This window comes from Vicia villosa, unplaced genomic scaffold (assembly GCF_029867415.1).
Source record: "Vicia villosa cultivar HV-30 ecotype Madison, WI unplaced genomic scaffold, Vvil1.0 ctg.001714F_1_1, whole genome shotgun sequence".
NCBI classification, from domain to species: Eukaryota; Viridiplantae; Streptophyta; class Magnoliopsida; order Fabales; family Fabaceae; genus Vicia; species Vicia villosa.
Window position 1 is genome coordinate 33677 of NW_026705708.1, and position 13381 is coordinate 47057.

The 13381-nt window shown below is 32.4% G+C and overlaps 3 protein-coding genes across 3 annotated transcripts; 2 read left to right on the forward strand and 1 right to left on the reverse strand.

The window, feature by feature from the left end:
* The first annotated feature begins 543 nt into the window (after positions 1-543).
* On the forward strand, positions 544-1983 carry LOC131636402 (F-box/LRR-repeat protein 3-like). Its single transcript, XM_058907006.1, has one exon. The coding sequence runs from the start codon at positions 544-546 to the stop codon at positions 1981-1983; it is 1440 nt and encodes a 479-aa protein (XP_058762989.1).
* Positions 1984-5260: 3277 nt separating this feature from the next.
* LOC131636404 (uncharacterized) lies at positions 5261-5945 on the reverse strand. Its single transcript, XM_058907008.1, has 3 exons — positions 5794-5945; positions 5510-5704; positions 5261-5417 (listed from the first exon to the last, which is right to left on the reverse strand). The coding sequence occupies exons 1-3, from the start codon at positions 5943-5945 to the stop codon at positions 5261-5263; spliced, it is 504 nt and encodes a 167-aa protein (XP_058762991.1).
* A 3790-nt stretch (positions 5946-9735) lies between these two features.
* LOC131636405 (uncharacterized) lies at positions 9736-10707 on the forward strand. The gene has a single exon (XM_058907009.1). It carries the CDS (start codon positions 9736-9738, stop codon positions 10705-10707), a length of 972 nt encoding a protein of 323 aa, XP_058762992.1.
* Positions 10708-13381: the final 2674 nt, after the last annotated feature.

Below are 13381 nucleotides of genomic sequence, written 5' to 3' on the forward strand. Positions count from 1 at the left end.
TTTTTACTTATGGGGAGTATTTTTAGCTCGCTATTATTTAACTAAATGTGTAGATTAGGTTTGTTAAAAAACAATAAACTTATTTATTTATTAGTATTAATTAAGAATATTTGATTTACTTTTTTTTTAGCAAAGTAGGTTAATTTGGCTTGCTTAGTTTTGGGTTAATATTTTTTAATAGAAAGAGTAAGTATTGAATTTATTTAATTATTATTATTTATTACAAATATTTGTTTTGCTATTTTTTATCTGTGTAGGTTATTTTGTTTAGATATCAATAAATATATGTGGCTTTCTATTTTTTTGGATTCGAAAAGGTGGAGAGTTGGTTTTATTTATTTATTAGGTTAGGGTTAAAGGATTATTTAAAAAAATTGGTTATTGAATAGTAAAAAAAATTAGTGGTGGGCTTTTTAATGGTCTTGTTTAATTTGTCTCACATTTAACCTAATCTTTACTCTTTAATTTAAATAGTGACGGAATCCATATTCTCTCCTCCACTCCATCATCAAGGGTGACATATTCTCTATCAGAAAAATCAATATGAAAAGAAATAAGATAAGTTCTCGTAAATCACTCTTCCTCCTCACTATGATGAAGAAGAATAATACTATTATTCAATCCTCAAAACCAGTTGCTATAAGAAAGAAAAAGAGAACTTGTGTCAAATCTTTTCAACGAAAACAACAATCGTTTTCTTCTACAAAAGCAGAACCTGAGTTTTACTTATCCGATGACTGCTGGGAGCATGTTTTCACATTCCTCATCAACCCTATAGATAAAAACAAACGCATCTTTAAATCTCTATCTCTCGTCTCAAAACACTTCCTCTCCATCACCAACCGTCTCATATTCTCTATGACAATTTATAATCCACAACTTTGTTTTCTCCCTCGTTTCTTACATAGATTCTCCAACCTTAATTCCCTTGACCTCTGGTTTGGCTCCCGTGATTTCGATACAGACATTGTTTTGTCTCTCCGTGACAGACCAACATTGAAATCTTTATCTATTTCTGGGATTGACCTAAATGATGCAAAATATGTTACTTCACATTACATTGATTTCTTCGTGAGTTTGAAGTGTTTGAATTGTCTCAAGTTTGGGTATTCGCAAATCCCTGATGATTTGCTTTACTCTATTGCAAGAGAAGGTCTTCCTTTAAAGAGTTTTGCTCTTGAAATGTGTATGGGCTATAGTTACCATGGAATTTATGCTTTAATATCCAAGTGTCACGGGATACAAAATTTAGGTCTTCAAGAGGTTGATTTTCTAAATAATCATCATGTTTTCCAGTTGTCTTTGCTTCTTCCTGACTTGGTATCTATAAACCTTAGCAGAAGTTCTAAGCTCACCGAATTAGCTTTATTTGCACTAATTAAGAACTGTCGTACACTTAGTGAGATCACAATGGAAGACATATATATTGGGAAAGAGAGTGTAAAAAATTATGATACTTTGAGAGATTTTGATGTCAACCCTCGATTAAAATTTCTACATTTGCTTGACAATGCATTTATAAACGAGGAGATCGTCATATTGTTTGCTTCTATTTTCCCCAATTTAGAGTTTCTCGATTTGAGTTATTGCCATGGCATATCTAATAAGGATATTTGTCAAGTTCTAAGTAGATGTTGTAAGATTAGACATCTAAACTTGACCAACACTAATGCAGTGAGAGGACTTAAAATGAACTTTGTAGTTCACCAACTAGAGGTGTTGGACCTAACCGATACAAATGTTGATGATAAAGCACTCTATGAGATCTCAAAAAGTTGTTGTGGACTTCAGCAACTAATATTGATGAGTTGTAAATATGTCACAAAAAAGGGAGTGATGTGTGTGATTGAAAACTGCACACAACTGAAGGAAATCTATTTGATGGAATGTGAAAAAGTGAATGTTAATGTAGTTGTCGCAATGCTTGCATCAAGGCCACCATTACAAAAAAATAATCGCTCCACCCCATTTTTGTTTAAGTGACGTATAGAGAAAACTCTTTTTGTTAGGGTTGTACTTTGCTAGTTATGGATGTTTTATTTATTGAAGTTTTGATTCTTAAATAGTAGATTTTTTTATTTTTAAATTTGTTTCTATTTAATCGTCATTTTGTCGAATAATCTCTAAATATAGTTAGATTTTTTATATGAAGTTTTAAATATTGATGTTTTTCTTTCCTCTAACATGAATTATATTAGTTTTCTTCTATGAAAAAGATTTTATTGCATCAATGGCTGACTGAACTAGTTAATTAACCTTTGAATTCTGTAGATATATCTCAACAGTGACAAGTTATCAGAAGCCATTTAGATATCACTGACTTACTAATTCTAATGAATGAAACTAACATTTGTTGTTATGAGTTTCGAATTCTGAATTGCAGGGTTTGAGTGTTTTGTTTAGAAGAAGGTCTATTGGATAAGTTACACGAGTTGTTCTTTCATTACAAGTTGGTAGGCATGTCTTGGTACATTTGTTTGCCTTTGATTATGTGTTTGATCATTGCAGTGATGTAACATCATAACTGATAGCACCCTGTGGATTGCTGGCTTTGGCCATGGTCACTAGTAGAATGGCTATGAGATTTTGTAAGGACTGAAAAGTGAAGATTATTATCAATCTTTCTATTTGCAAATTGGCATCTTTGATCGTTCCTTGAATTTTAAGGCTTGGTTTTCTTGAATTTCATTTGTTGTGGCAGCTTCTTTGTGATAATAATCAATTTTCGGTCGGGCGGGCCTATCTATAATGTTGTTATGGTCTGCTTCATGCTATTCACACTGCTGTTTCAATCTGCTACACTCTATTCTCGGAGCTGTTTCGGCCTTCTATGGGCATCCGTAAGGGTCTCTGGTCTGGTGAAATGTTGCCCGTTAAAAATCGTGACCCTTTGAACCTGTTGATACACTCCTTTTTTTAGTGTTTACGCTTGTTCAGTTATGACGGATAATTCCAAATTTTGATCAGTTATGGTGGCTCTCAATTGTAGTTGTAGCTGGTTTTATGCCCCTTTACATATTCCACAATTAGTCTAGGCCTTGTTATAGAAAAAGTTATGGGAAGTTAATTTAGTGAATAACCACTTTAAAAGAAATTACCTAATTCTATATATCCACACATATTATATAGTTAATTGTATACCCTGCCATGAAAATATAACGTCACATCTCTTAGTGTTACAGATCTTACATATTTGTAATGCCAACTTCATGTTTGTTTACCTTTGACGTAATCTTTCTTGTGAGATATAAACTTAACCTTCTTAGAACGACAATTCTTCTTCCTCTTTGCAATACCGACCTGCATAACTCAACAAATTAGTGCTCCATAGGCTTATTGCTAATCCTGGGAAATGTAAGATTTACTTTGGAGTTGATGTTGAAACGAAGCGACAGATTCTCGGTGTGACTAGATTTACAGAAGGCCCTCTCCCGTTTCGCTATTTGGGGGTTCCTCTCACTTGTAAAAAATTGTCTATCCATCACCACATGACTCTTGTGGATAAGATTATTGGGAGAATCAAACATTGGAGCACTAATTTGTTGAGTTATGCAGGTCGTGTCCTGCTTATCAAGAGTGTGACGTTTGCCATTGTGAATTATTGAATGCAATGCTTCCCTATCCCCATGCATGATATCAGTAGGAAATGTTAAATATGTAATTCATTATCCTTTGATGTTACTTGATAAATAAGAAAGTGTGAGGAATGGGAGGAAATTCTGTTACAACATAATTTGTTACTTGGTGTGCAAGTAACCTATGTATATATATATATATATATAGTACACTCTAACATTGTAATCATTAGAAGTAGTGCAATACATTTCTGTTCCTCTTTCAATTTCCATTCTTCTCTCTCAATTCATAATTGTGCAAAGTGTGTGTGAGTGAAGAACAAAGCCTTGAGCAATTGGTGTTAGTGCATCACTCAAGTGAAGAGTGATTGAGTTCATGTTCTTAGTTCCAACTAGAAAAGAAATAGCAGAAAATATGAGGAAAAATAAGGCATGACAAAGGAAGAGTGAGAGAATGAGAAAAAAAAGAAAGAAAAAATATAGAGATAACTTGGGAGAGATAGAGAGAGAGACAGAGACAGGGAAAGATATGTATAGAGTATGAGAGAAGAGGGGTTTGAAAAAATATTAACGCAACAACTTGACATTTTGTCCTGCACCAGCGAACATACATAAGTTTGTGTATCCCGTTCGCATTCTCCCCTGGCTTGCTCCGTTCTTAGTTGTGGCCGTCACTCAAGCGTATCACTCCCCCTTAATGTTGGGTCTCTCCGTGGCTTAACTCCCTCTCCCCACCCTATCTCTGTGTTTTATGTTGTCGTATTACTCTATTCATTCTCACTTCTTTCTGCATTGCAAAAGTGCTTAATATTGTTATGCTTAGACTTAATCATTATGCCAAGACTGCTAAAAGGATGACTTAAATCTAAGAAGGAGAAGATTGTATCTAAGGTGATACTTTTACATAACTATTATATATTTTGGTTATAGTGTATGTTGTTATACTATTACTATTATTGTTGATCTATCAATTTTGTTGTTCCATTTGTTGGTTTAGGTTGTACTTCCTATTTGCTATTACAGTGCAATTTGATCTACTTTTTTTTTCTTCATGTAACATGTTATCTCTAATGAAACTAACAAGGCTTGATGATTGTGTCATTTGGTATTCTATTTACATTGCAGTTTTTCATATAAGCAACAGTACGTATTCAGTCATAGACCTAAATGTGCTTTAGTTTTTCTCTTAATGACACTTAGTTTTTCATATAATCCTATTGAATTGTGCTTCCATGTTTTATATTGCAGTTAGTACCTAAATGTTTTTCTACTGATAGATTCTATCAATCTGTGTATTTCCAAGTATTTTTATCAAATCTAAAAGCTTCCGCCACCGCGTCGGACTACAATGATCAACCGTCTCCCGCATTAGAAACAGAAATGCACAATTTCATTCATGTAAATGATTACAGATTATTTGCATGAATACAATTTCATTCATGTAAATGATTACAGATTATTTGCATGAATACAATTTCATTCATGTAAATGATTACAGATTATTTGCATGAATACAATTTCATTCATGTAAATGATTACAGATTATTTGCATGAATACAATTTCATTCATGTAAATGATTACAGATTATTTGTAAAGAAACTATCTAAAATAGAACCACACTTTCTCCTAATGTTCTACAAGAGGCCATGGTTTCACTTGATAGTCATTTAGACCATTCACAACATCAACCATAAAAGTCCATTGCATCATTTGAACTTTTCCTTCCTTCCTCCCTCTTATGATCACCAGACGGTTTTTTATTCTTTCTATAGCACTGAGGCTCTTTTGTGAATTTTTTCTCGAAACACAATTTCTGGGGCTTGTTCCTTCTTTCTTTCTTCCTGGAAAAATCAAACACATGAACAAATTTTTTCAAATTCTATAACACTTGGATAATTCAAACCAAATCATAATATTATGAATATATTATTACCTCATGTTTCTTTCTCTCCTTCTCAATTCTTTCTCACTTTCTCCATTCATTCCATCATTTTTCTCTGACATTTTCTTCACCGGTTTCTCATTCTTGTTTCTGCGGAAATTAAAGCTTCTCAGTTCTTTCTCACTTCCTCCCTTCATTCCATCATCTTTCCTTGATTTTTTCTTCGCCAGATTCTCATTCATCTTACTGTGGAAATTGAATATAAATGAAACTATCATACATAAAATATAAAATAAATTCCTTGCTAAAATAAATATGAAAAGATAAAGTGTTACCTAGATTCCCCTACATCTTCATTTCTGAATTTGTCCTCAGTCAACTTTTTCTTGCTTCTTCCACTCACCTCACGAGGAAACTCTTCATTGTTCTTGGTAACGGTTTCTTCCATGGAACGTTTGCTTGCATTCTTCTTTGGATTTCTCCCCATGTGTGATGAGTGTATGTGAGTGAGAGAGACTCTATATGTGTGTGTGTTTTTTCGAGTGAGTTATACTGAGAGTGTTTGAGAGGTTATGGTAACCATGAGCATTGCTCTCTTTATATAGTGTAACTATTCTAGAAGGTGTTCTAGAATATTCTGCAACTAACTAAGTAACTTCCTAACTAATTTACCAACTAACTAACTAACTCGTGGTTGGTTTGTTATTTGTAACCGAATGGTTTTTCTCTTTGCTATCACGTGCTATATTTGAAAACAAGAGTGTATTTGAAGAGGTTAATATAAAAAGGTGGAGGCTTATATATTATATAGGCGTGATGATTTGTATTTATTAATTAATTAACGAGGGTTAATTTAAGATATGAGAATAATTCTTATCAAATTTATGGATACTTTAATTATATGAAAATTAACAAGTGTTGTGTTTGAATATAAAAAATCTATAAAGGTGGATCGATGGAGAATTTGGTTTAATTGGAGAATATGAAATTTAAAGAATTAAGAGAAAATAAGATACATAATAAAATTAAAAATGAAATTTATAAAAAATAGATATATATATATATATATATATATATATATATATATATATATATATATATATATATATATATATATATATATATATATATATATATATATATTGCAGTTGCAAATTATAAGCGCTCGAACAAATACCCATTCCGGCACGCTAATATTGGGGAATATAAAAATCAAATAAAACAATTTTAAAGCAATTGTTTTATAAGACATAATACAAAGAAATGATTTTTTTAAATAAAAGAATAATTAAGTGTTATTTTATTAGTATGCAATAAAAATTGAGAAGATCAATTATTTGTCTTAAAATATTACTGTTTTACCAACAGTAGAACAAAATGTGACCCACATAAAGAATACACAACATAATGTCAATTGTCCAATGCAATAATCTCAGTCATATTTACTTTCAATATCTGTTTCCCGTTAATATTTAATATTTTAATTAATAACTTTATGTTCTCGTTAATATTCAATAGTTTGGTCAATAACTTCATGTTCCCGTTAATATACAATATTTTGATCAGTAAGTTCATGTTTTCGTTAATATTCAATATTTTGATCAGTAACTTTATGTTTTCGTTAATATTCAATATTTTGATCTGTAACTTCATGTTCCCGTTATTATTCAATATTTTGATCAGTAATTTCATATTCCCGTTAATATTAATATTTTGATTAGTAATTTCATAAATAATTGGGATTATACTAAGTTGCAGGCACCTAAGAGGAAATACTAAAGGTTTCACATGAGACCCCTGTCCCATACATATAAGGCGCCCGCCTTTGCCCCTTGTGGCACCCGTCCCTCATTCATCTTTTGGTGGGCCCCTCCCTGCCATATGGGGCGCCCGCCCCTTAAGGTATGGCCCCCGCCACCTAAGCTTCTCTCCTCTTCCCCTTTTGTTCTTCAATAATCCCTTCGTCCCCCAATTCCATTATTTCACATAATCACTTCATATATTCAGTAATTCAACAACTCAGACAAGTCATTATTCATACCACCATCGATTGAATTAATTCAGAAACAATTTCATTCACAAGTTCATAATCAATACAGTTAATCAACATCTTACAAGGCAACGAGTCATCATGCAAATCTTTCCAGAAAATCACATAACAGCAAACACCAAAATTATACAAATATAGGGATAAAATTTATAACCCAAACCCCACATACGGTTTATCATATCCATGTTTATAGAGCAAGAACTCCACCCCTTACCTTGGGTCGAAGGTTGCTCTAAATTTGTTCCCGATTGAAGTCACCCAATGCTTTACGTGCCTTTCTCTGCTATCTCTCCAAAACCTTCTTCTGTTATATGCCTCTATTTTTATTTTTTTTGTTTTCCCCAAAACCTAAGTGATATACCACCACTTCTATTTGCTTCACCATTTGAATTGGGCAAAAAATTCACTCGTACAGCACACATATGTACTAGTCCACATAAATAAAATACACACCTACTATTATCATGCTATGTCTAATTTAATCAATTTATTTAATTTAGCAGTATATTTCATAATTATTAATACTCACATTATTAATACTTTAATACTAAAAATGCTAAATATATTAAAACTCGACCGACTATTCCGTTAAAATACCCGACTCAACAACTCAAAATGCGACAAAACACGATAAATATTCAAAATTAACTAAATTAAATAGTTGACAATATTATTGATATGATAGTATATAGGGGTTGGCATAGTGGAAATTTTAGAAAACACATAGAATAATAATAATAATAATAATAATAATAATAATAATAATAATAATAATAATAATAATAATAATAATAATAATAATAATAATAATAATAATAACACTAATCTATCTATCTATCTATATCTATAATCTATCTATAATCTATAATCCAATAACTTCTCTCACTAATTTTCTCTACAAAATCTCAATTAATAAATAATCTATACTATCTATACTATTCTATAGTCCTATAACTTCTCTCACTAATTTTTTCTCCAAAATTTTAATTAATAAATAATATTAATAATAAATAAATAATAAATTATAGGATAATAATATTTAATTTTTTAATTTTATTATTCAATGTTGTAATATATTATGTTATTTTAATTTTATTGATTTTTGTTATTTTTTATTTTTTAGTTGCTATTGATTTTGAAGTTCTTTTATTTTATTTATGTTTATTTATTTAAATATATTTTTTACTAAATGTAAACTATTTTGTTGATGATATAAAAAGTCACAATCAATATAAAATATATATATTTTTAAATAATTAAGTAAGATTTGGCTAGTTAATTAAGAATATTTGATTTACTTTTTTTTTAGCAAAGTAGGTTAATTTGGCTTGCTTAGTTTTGGGTTAGTATTTTTAAATAGAAATAGTAAGTATTTTATTTATTTAATTATTATTATTTATTACAAATATTTGTTTTGCTATTTTTTATCTGTTGGTTATTTTTTTAATATCCATAAATATATGTGGCTTTCTATTTTTTTGGATTCGAAAAGGTGGAGAGTTGGTCTTTATATTTATTAGGTTATTGAATGATAAAAAAAGAGTAATGCTATTTAGTACGAAGGAAATTGGAGAAGAAATGCAAGAATGTCCACATGTCACTATATTATAGGGAAGTTTTTAATTTATTTTTAATTTAATTTCCTTTTTAATAGGAATCATGGGGTGGTGGTGATAATGAATAGTTGAGATTTATTCTCACCTTTCTTGTTTTTATGTTTTCTTAACAATTAGTATTTTCCATAAAAAAATTAGTGGTGGGCTTTTTAATGGTGTATATATATTTTTAATCCTGTTTAATTTGTCTCACATTTAACCTAATCTTTACTCTTTAATTTAAATAGTGACGGAATCCATATTCTTTCCTCCACTCCATCATCAAGGGTGACATATTCTCTATCAGAAAAATTCAATATGAAAAGAAAGAAGATAAGTTCTCGTAAATCACTCTTCCTCCTCACTATGATGAAGAAGAATAATACTCTTATTCAATCCTCAAAACCAGTTGCTATAAGAAAGAAGAAGAGAACTTGTGTCAAATCTTTTCAACGATAACAACAATCGTTTTCTTCTACAAAAGCAGAACCTGAGTTTTACTTACCTGATGATTGCTGGAGCATGTTTTCACATTCCTCATCAACCTTATAGACAAAAACAAATGCAACTTTAAATCTCTATCTCTCGTCTCAGAACGCTTCCTCTCCATCACAAACCGTCTCATATTCTCTATGACAATTTATAATCCACAACTTTGTTTTCTCCCGCGTTTCTTACATAGATTCTCCAACCTTAATTCCCTTGACCTCTGGTTTGGCTCCCATGATTTCGATACAGATATTGTTTTGTCTCTCCGTGACAGACCAACATTGAAATCTTTATTTATTTCTGGGATTGACCTAAATGATGCAAAATATGTTACTTCACATTACATTGATTCCTTTGTGAGTTTGAAGTGTTTGAATTGTCTCAAGTTCGGGTATTCGCAAATCCCTGATGATTTGCTTTACTCTATTGCAAGAGAAGGTTTTCCTTTAAAGAGTTTTGTTCTTGAAATGTGTATCGGCTATAGTTACCAAGGAATTTATGCTTTATTATCCAAGTGTCACGGGATACAACATTTAGGTCTTCAAGAGGTTGATTTTCTAAATAATCATCATATTTTTCAGTTGTCTTTGCTTCTTCCTGATTTGGTATCTATAAACCTTAGCAGAAGTTCCAAGCTCACTGAATTAGCTTTATTTGCACTCATTAAGAACTGTCATTCACTTAATGAGATCACAATGAAAGACATATATATTGGGAAAGAGAGTGTAAAAAATTATGATACTTTGAAAGATTTTGATGTCAACCCTCGATTAAAGTTTCTACATTTGCTTGACAATGCATTTATAAACGAGGAGATCGTCATATTGTTTGCTTCTATTTTCCCCAATTTAGAGTTTCTCGATTTAAGTTATTTCCATGGCATATCTAAAAAGGATATTTGTCAAGTTCTAAGTAGATGTTGTAAGATTAGACATCTAAACTTGAGCAACACTAATGAAGTGAGAGGACTTAAAATGAACTTTGTAGTTCACCAACTAGAGGTGTTGGACTTAACCGATACAAATGTTGATGATAAAGCACTCTATGAGATCTCAAAATGTTGTTGTGGACTTCTCCAACTAATATTGATAAGTTGTAAATATGTCATAAAATAGGGAGTGATGTGTGTGATTAAAAACTGCACACAACTGAAGAAAATCTATTTGATGGAATGTGAAAAAGTGAATTTTAATGTAGTTGTCGCAATGCTTACATCAAGGCCACCATTACAAAAAAATAATCGCTCCACCCCATTTTTGTTTAAGTGACGTATAGAGAAAACTCTTTTTGTTAGGGTTGTACTTTGCTAGTTATGGATGTTTTATGAAAATTTTTTCACCCACCTCCTAACCTTCTTCCCCACCCCTGGTGAATTTACCACACTACCCCTTGTTTCGGAAGTTCATTTCCGAAAAGGTACTTTTTTTGTAAAAAAATGTGTTTTCGGAAATGTATCTCCGAAAACGTGTTTTTTTTAATATAAAATATTGATTTCGGAGATGCATCTCCGAAATAAAGTTACTTTTTAGAAAATGTGGTGTTTTCGGAAGTTCATCTCCGAACGCACCCCCCTTGAGGGAATTCGGAAATGAACCTCTGAATTTATGTCTGGACAGAAGAAAAATGAAAAACAACAACGATTCGCTTTATTTAATCGGGTGAAGATTACAATGATAATATTACTGAAAATTAAAGTTACATATTGTTGAACACGGGTAGGTGGGGATGAGTCAACATTTTGATAACGTCGTCCGCCGATCTTTGAAGTTTCGCGTCCAACTCGATCGGGCCTTTCGAAGAAAATCGGTCGAACGTTGTCCACAAAACCGCTAAATCTTCGTCGTTCTTGATCTCAAAAGGTGTGAACTTAATGCCTCCCTCGTCGTTAAGCGATGGCGAGCGGTACTCGAGCTTGACAACCTTTCGATTCTCGGGATAGTGCAAAAGCGTGTTAAGCGACGGTATCAACTCCGCAAACGGCGTGTCGCGCGAGAAGCGAAATTGGAACGGCATCGGGTAGCCGGTTTCAAAGTAGACGAATGCTAGGTGGGGGTAGGTTTGTGTCATTTGTGTTTTGTGGTGTGAAGAGGATGAAGAAGAGTGTGTAGTATTTATAGACTTATTGGAGCATTGATGGCCCAACAAACCTTATCCTGCCTCAGGGGACCTTTCGGAAATGAACTTCCGAAAATTGGAGGCAGACATGTATATTTCGGAAGTTCATTTCCGAATTATGCAAAAACAGACATAAATTTTACATTTTGTTGATTGCTTAGTGTGTTGTTTAAATTGAACAAATGGAATTGACATTAAACATAAATTAGACAAAGATGACATAAAACATACTTATATTATATATGTATTGAATCGGTCCGATTTTACATGATAAACAACAATACATACAAAAATGGTCATTACAAACAAAAAACGAATAGGAACGAACTAAAATTCACCGAACCAATTGGTGGATCCTAAGTCCAAAATAGGCACGTTCTTCGACCGCTCTCTATTTTGCTCGCGCTCTTGGCTCATCATTTCTTCAAACTCCGCCATTCTTGAAACGAAAGGATCCGGCCAAGTCTCCGCCTCATTTGAATGATGTGCGGTCCATTGACAACAAGTAGCCGGTATAGGACACCCCGGTTTCAAAAACACTTGGACGAAGTGCCGCGATCGTAGATACCCGATGCATATGATCCGGCCCGACGAGTCCAATGGCGGTCGACTATGAAGTCGAAAGAAAGTCTCACTTAGTCCAAACCTCGTCAAATCGACGCATACAATATCATATGCACTTGCTATTAGATGACCCATATCGGGGAATGACATCCACTTCGATACCGGAGCGATACCGGTAAGTGATGGAACAAGTGAATCATGAATTTTCGCAAACTTTTCTTGATTTTCATATAGTCGGTCATGGATGTCACGATACGAAGTCAACTCCGCAATAAGTTCCCGTCGGACTAAAGTGTGATTATTTTCCCCTTTACCGAGCAAACCCGCAACGGCCCGATATCCACAATTGTCGTCGCCTCCAACATCAACGATGTTATCGATATATTTGTGCATAAAAAGTGGCATCTCATCAATGTAGACAATGGGTGATTTTTTTATCGGCGGTGTGCGAGGTGCCGAACCATATCAGTTTCAGCATAAAATTTATCAATCAATGTAGTGAAATAGGGGATGAAATGAGTGATGTTTACCTGAAATTGTAGCTTTCTATGCTCCCTTTAACGTGATCAACGGTTTGAAACTTGATTTTAGGGCGAAAAATGGATGGAGATTGATTGGGTTTTGGAGAGGGTTTTGAGATGTTTTGGAGAAAAATGATGAAATAGTGAAGCAGGGAAATTTGTATATGCAGGAATATTTTCGGAATTGAACTTCCAAAAATATTCACGTTTTTAAATTTTTTTAACTTCGGAGATGCATCTCCGAAAACACCACTTTTTTGGTGTTTTCGGAGATGCATTTCCGAAGTTAAAAAAAATTCAAAAAAAAAAAATAACTTCGGAGATGAATCTTCGAAGCAGGGGCAGTTTTGGTTTTTCGCTGGGGGTGACCCCCATAGGGAGGTGGGTAAAGAAATTTTCTGTTTTATTTATTGAAGTTTTGATTCTTAAATAACAGATTTTTTTTTATTTTTAAATTTGTTTCTATTTAATCGTCATTTTGTCGTATAATCATCTAAATATAGTTAGATTTTTTATATGAAGTTTTAAATATTGATGTTTTTCTTTCCTCTAACTTGAATTATATTAGTTTTCTTCTATGAAAAAGATT

Excerpts from the sequence above, each read along its gene's own strand:
- LOC131636404 (XM_058907008.1), bottom strand. The coding sequence starts at position 5,945 with ATGGGGAGAAATCCAAAGAAGAATGCAAGCAAACGTTCCATGGAAGAA. Across the intron at positions 5,705-5,793 it reads GAAGATGTAGGGGAATCTAG|TAAGATGAATGAGAATCTGG; the intron begins GTAACACTTTAT and ends CAATTTCCACAG. Across the intron at positions 5,418-5,509 it reads AGGAGAGAAAGAAACATGAG|GAAGAAAGAAAGAAGGAACA; the intron begins GTAATAATATAT and ends TGATTTTTCCAG.
- LOC131636405 (XM_058907009.1), top strand. The coding sequence starts at position 9,736 with ATGACAATTTATAATCCACAACTTTGTTTTCTCCCGCGTTTCTTACAT.
- LOC131636402 (XM_058907006.1), top strand. The coding sequence starts at position 544 with ATGAAAAGAAATAAGATAAGTTCTCGTAAATCACTCTTCCTCCTCACT.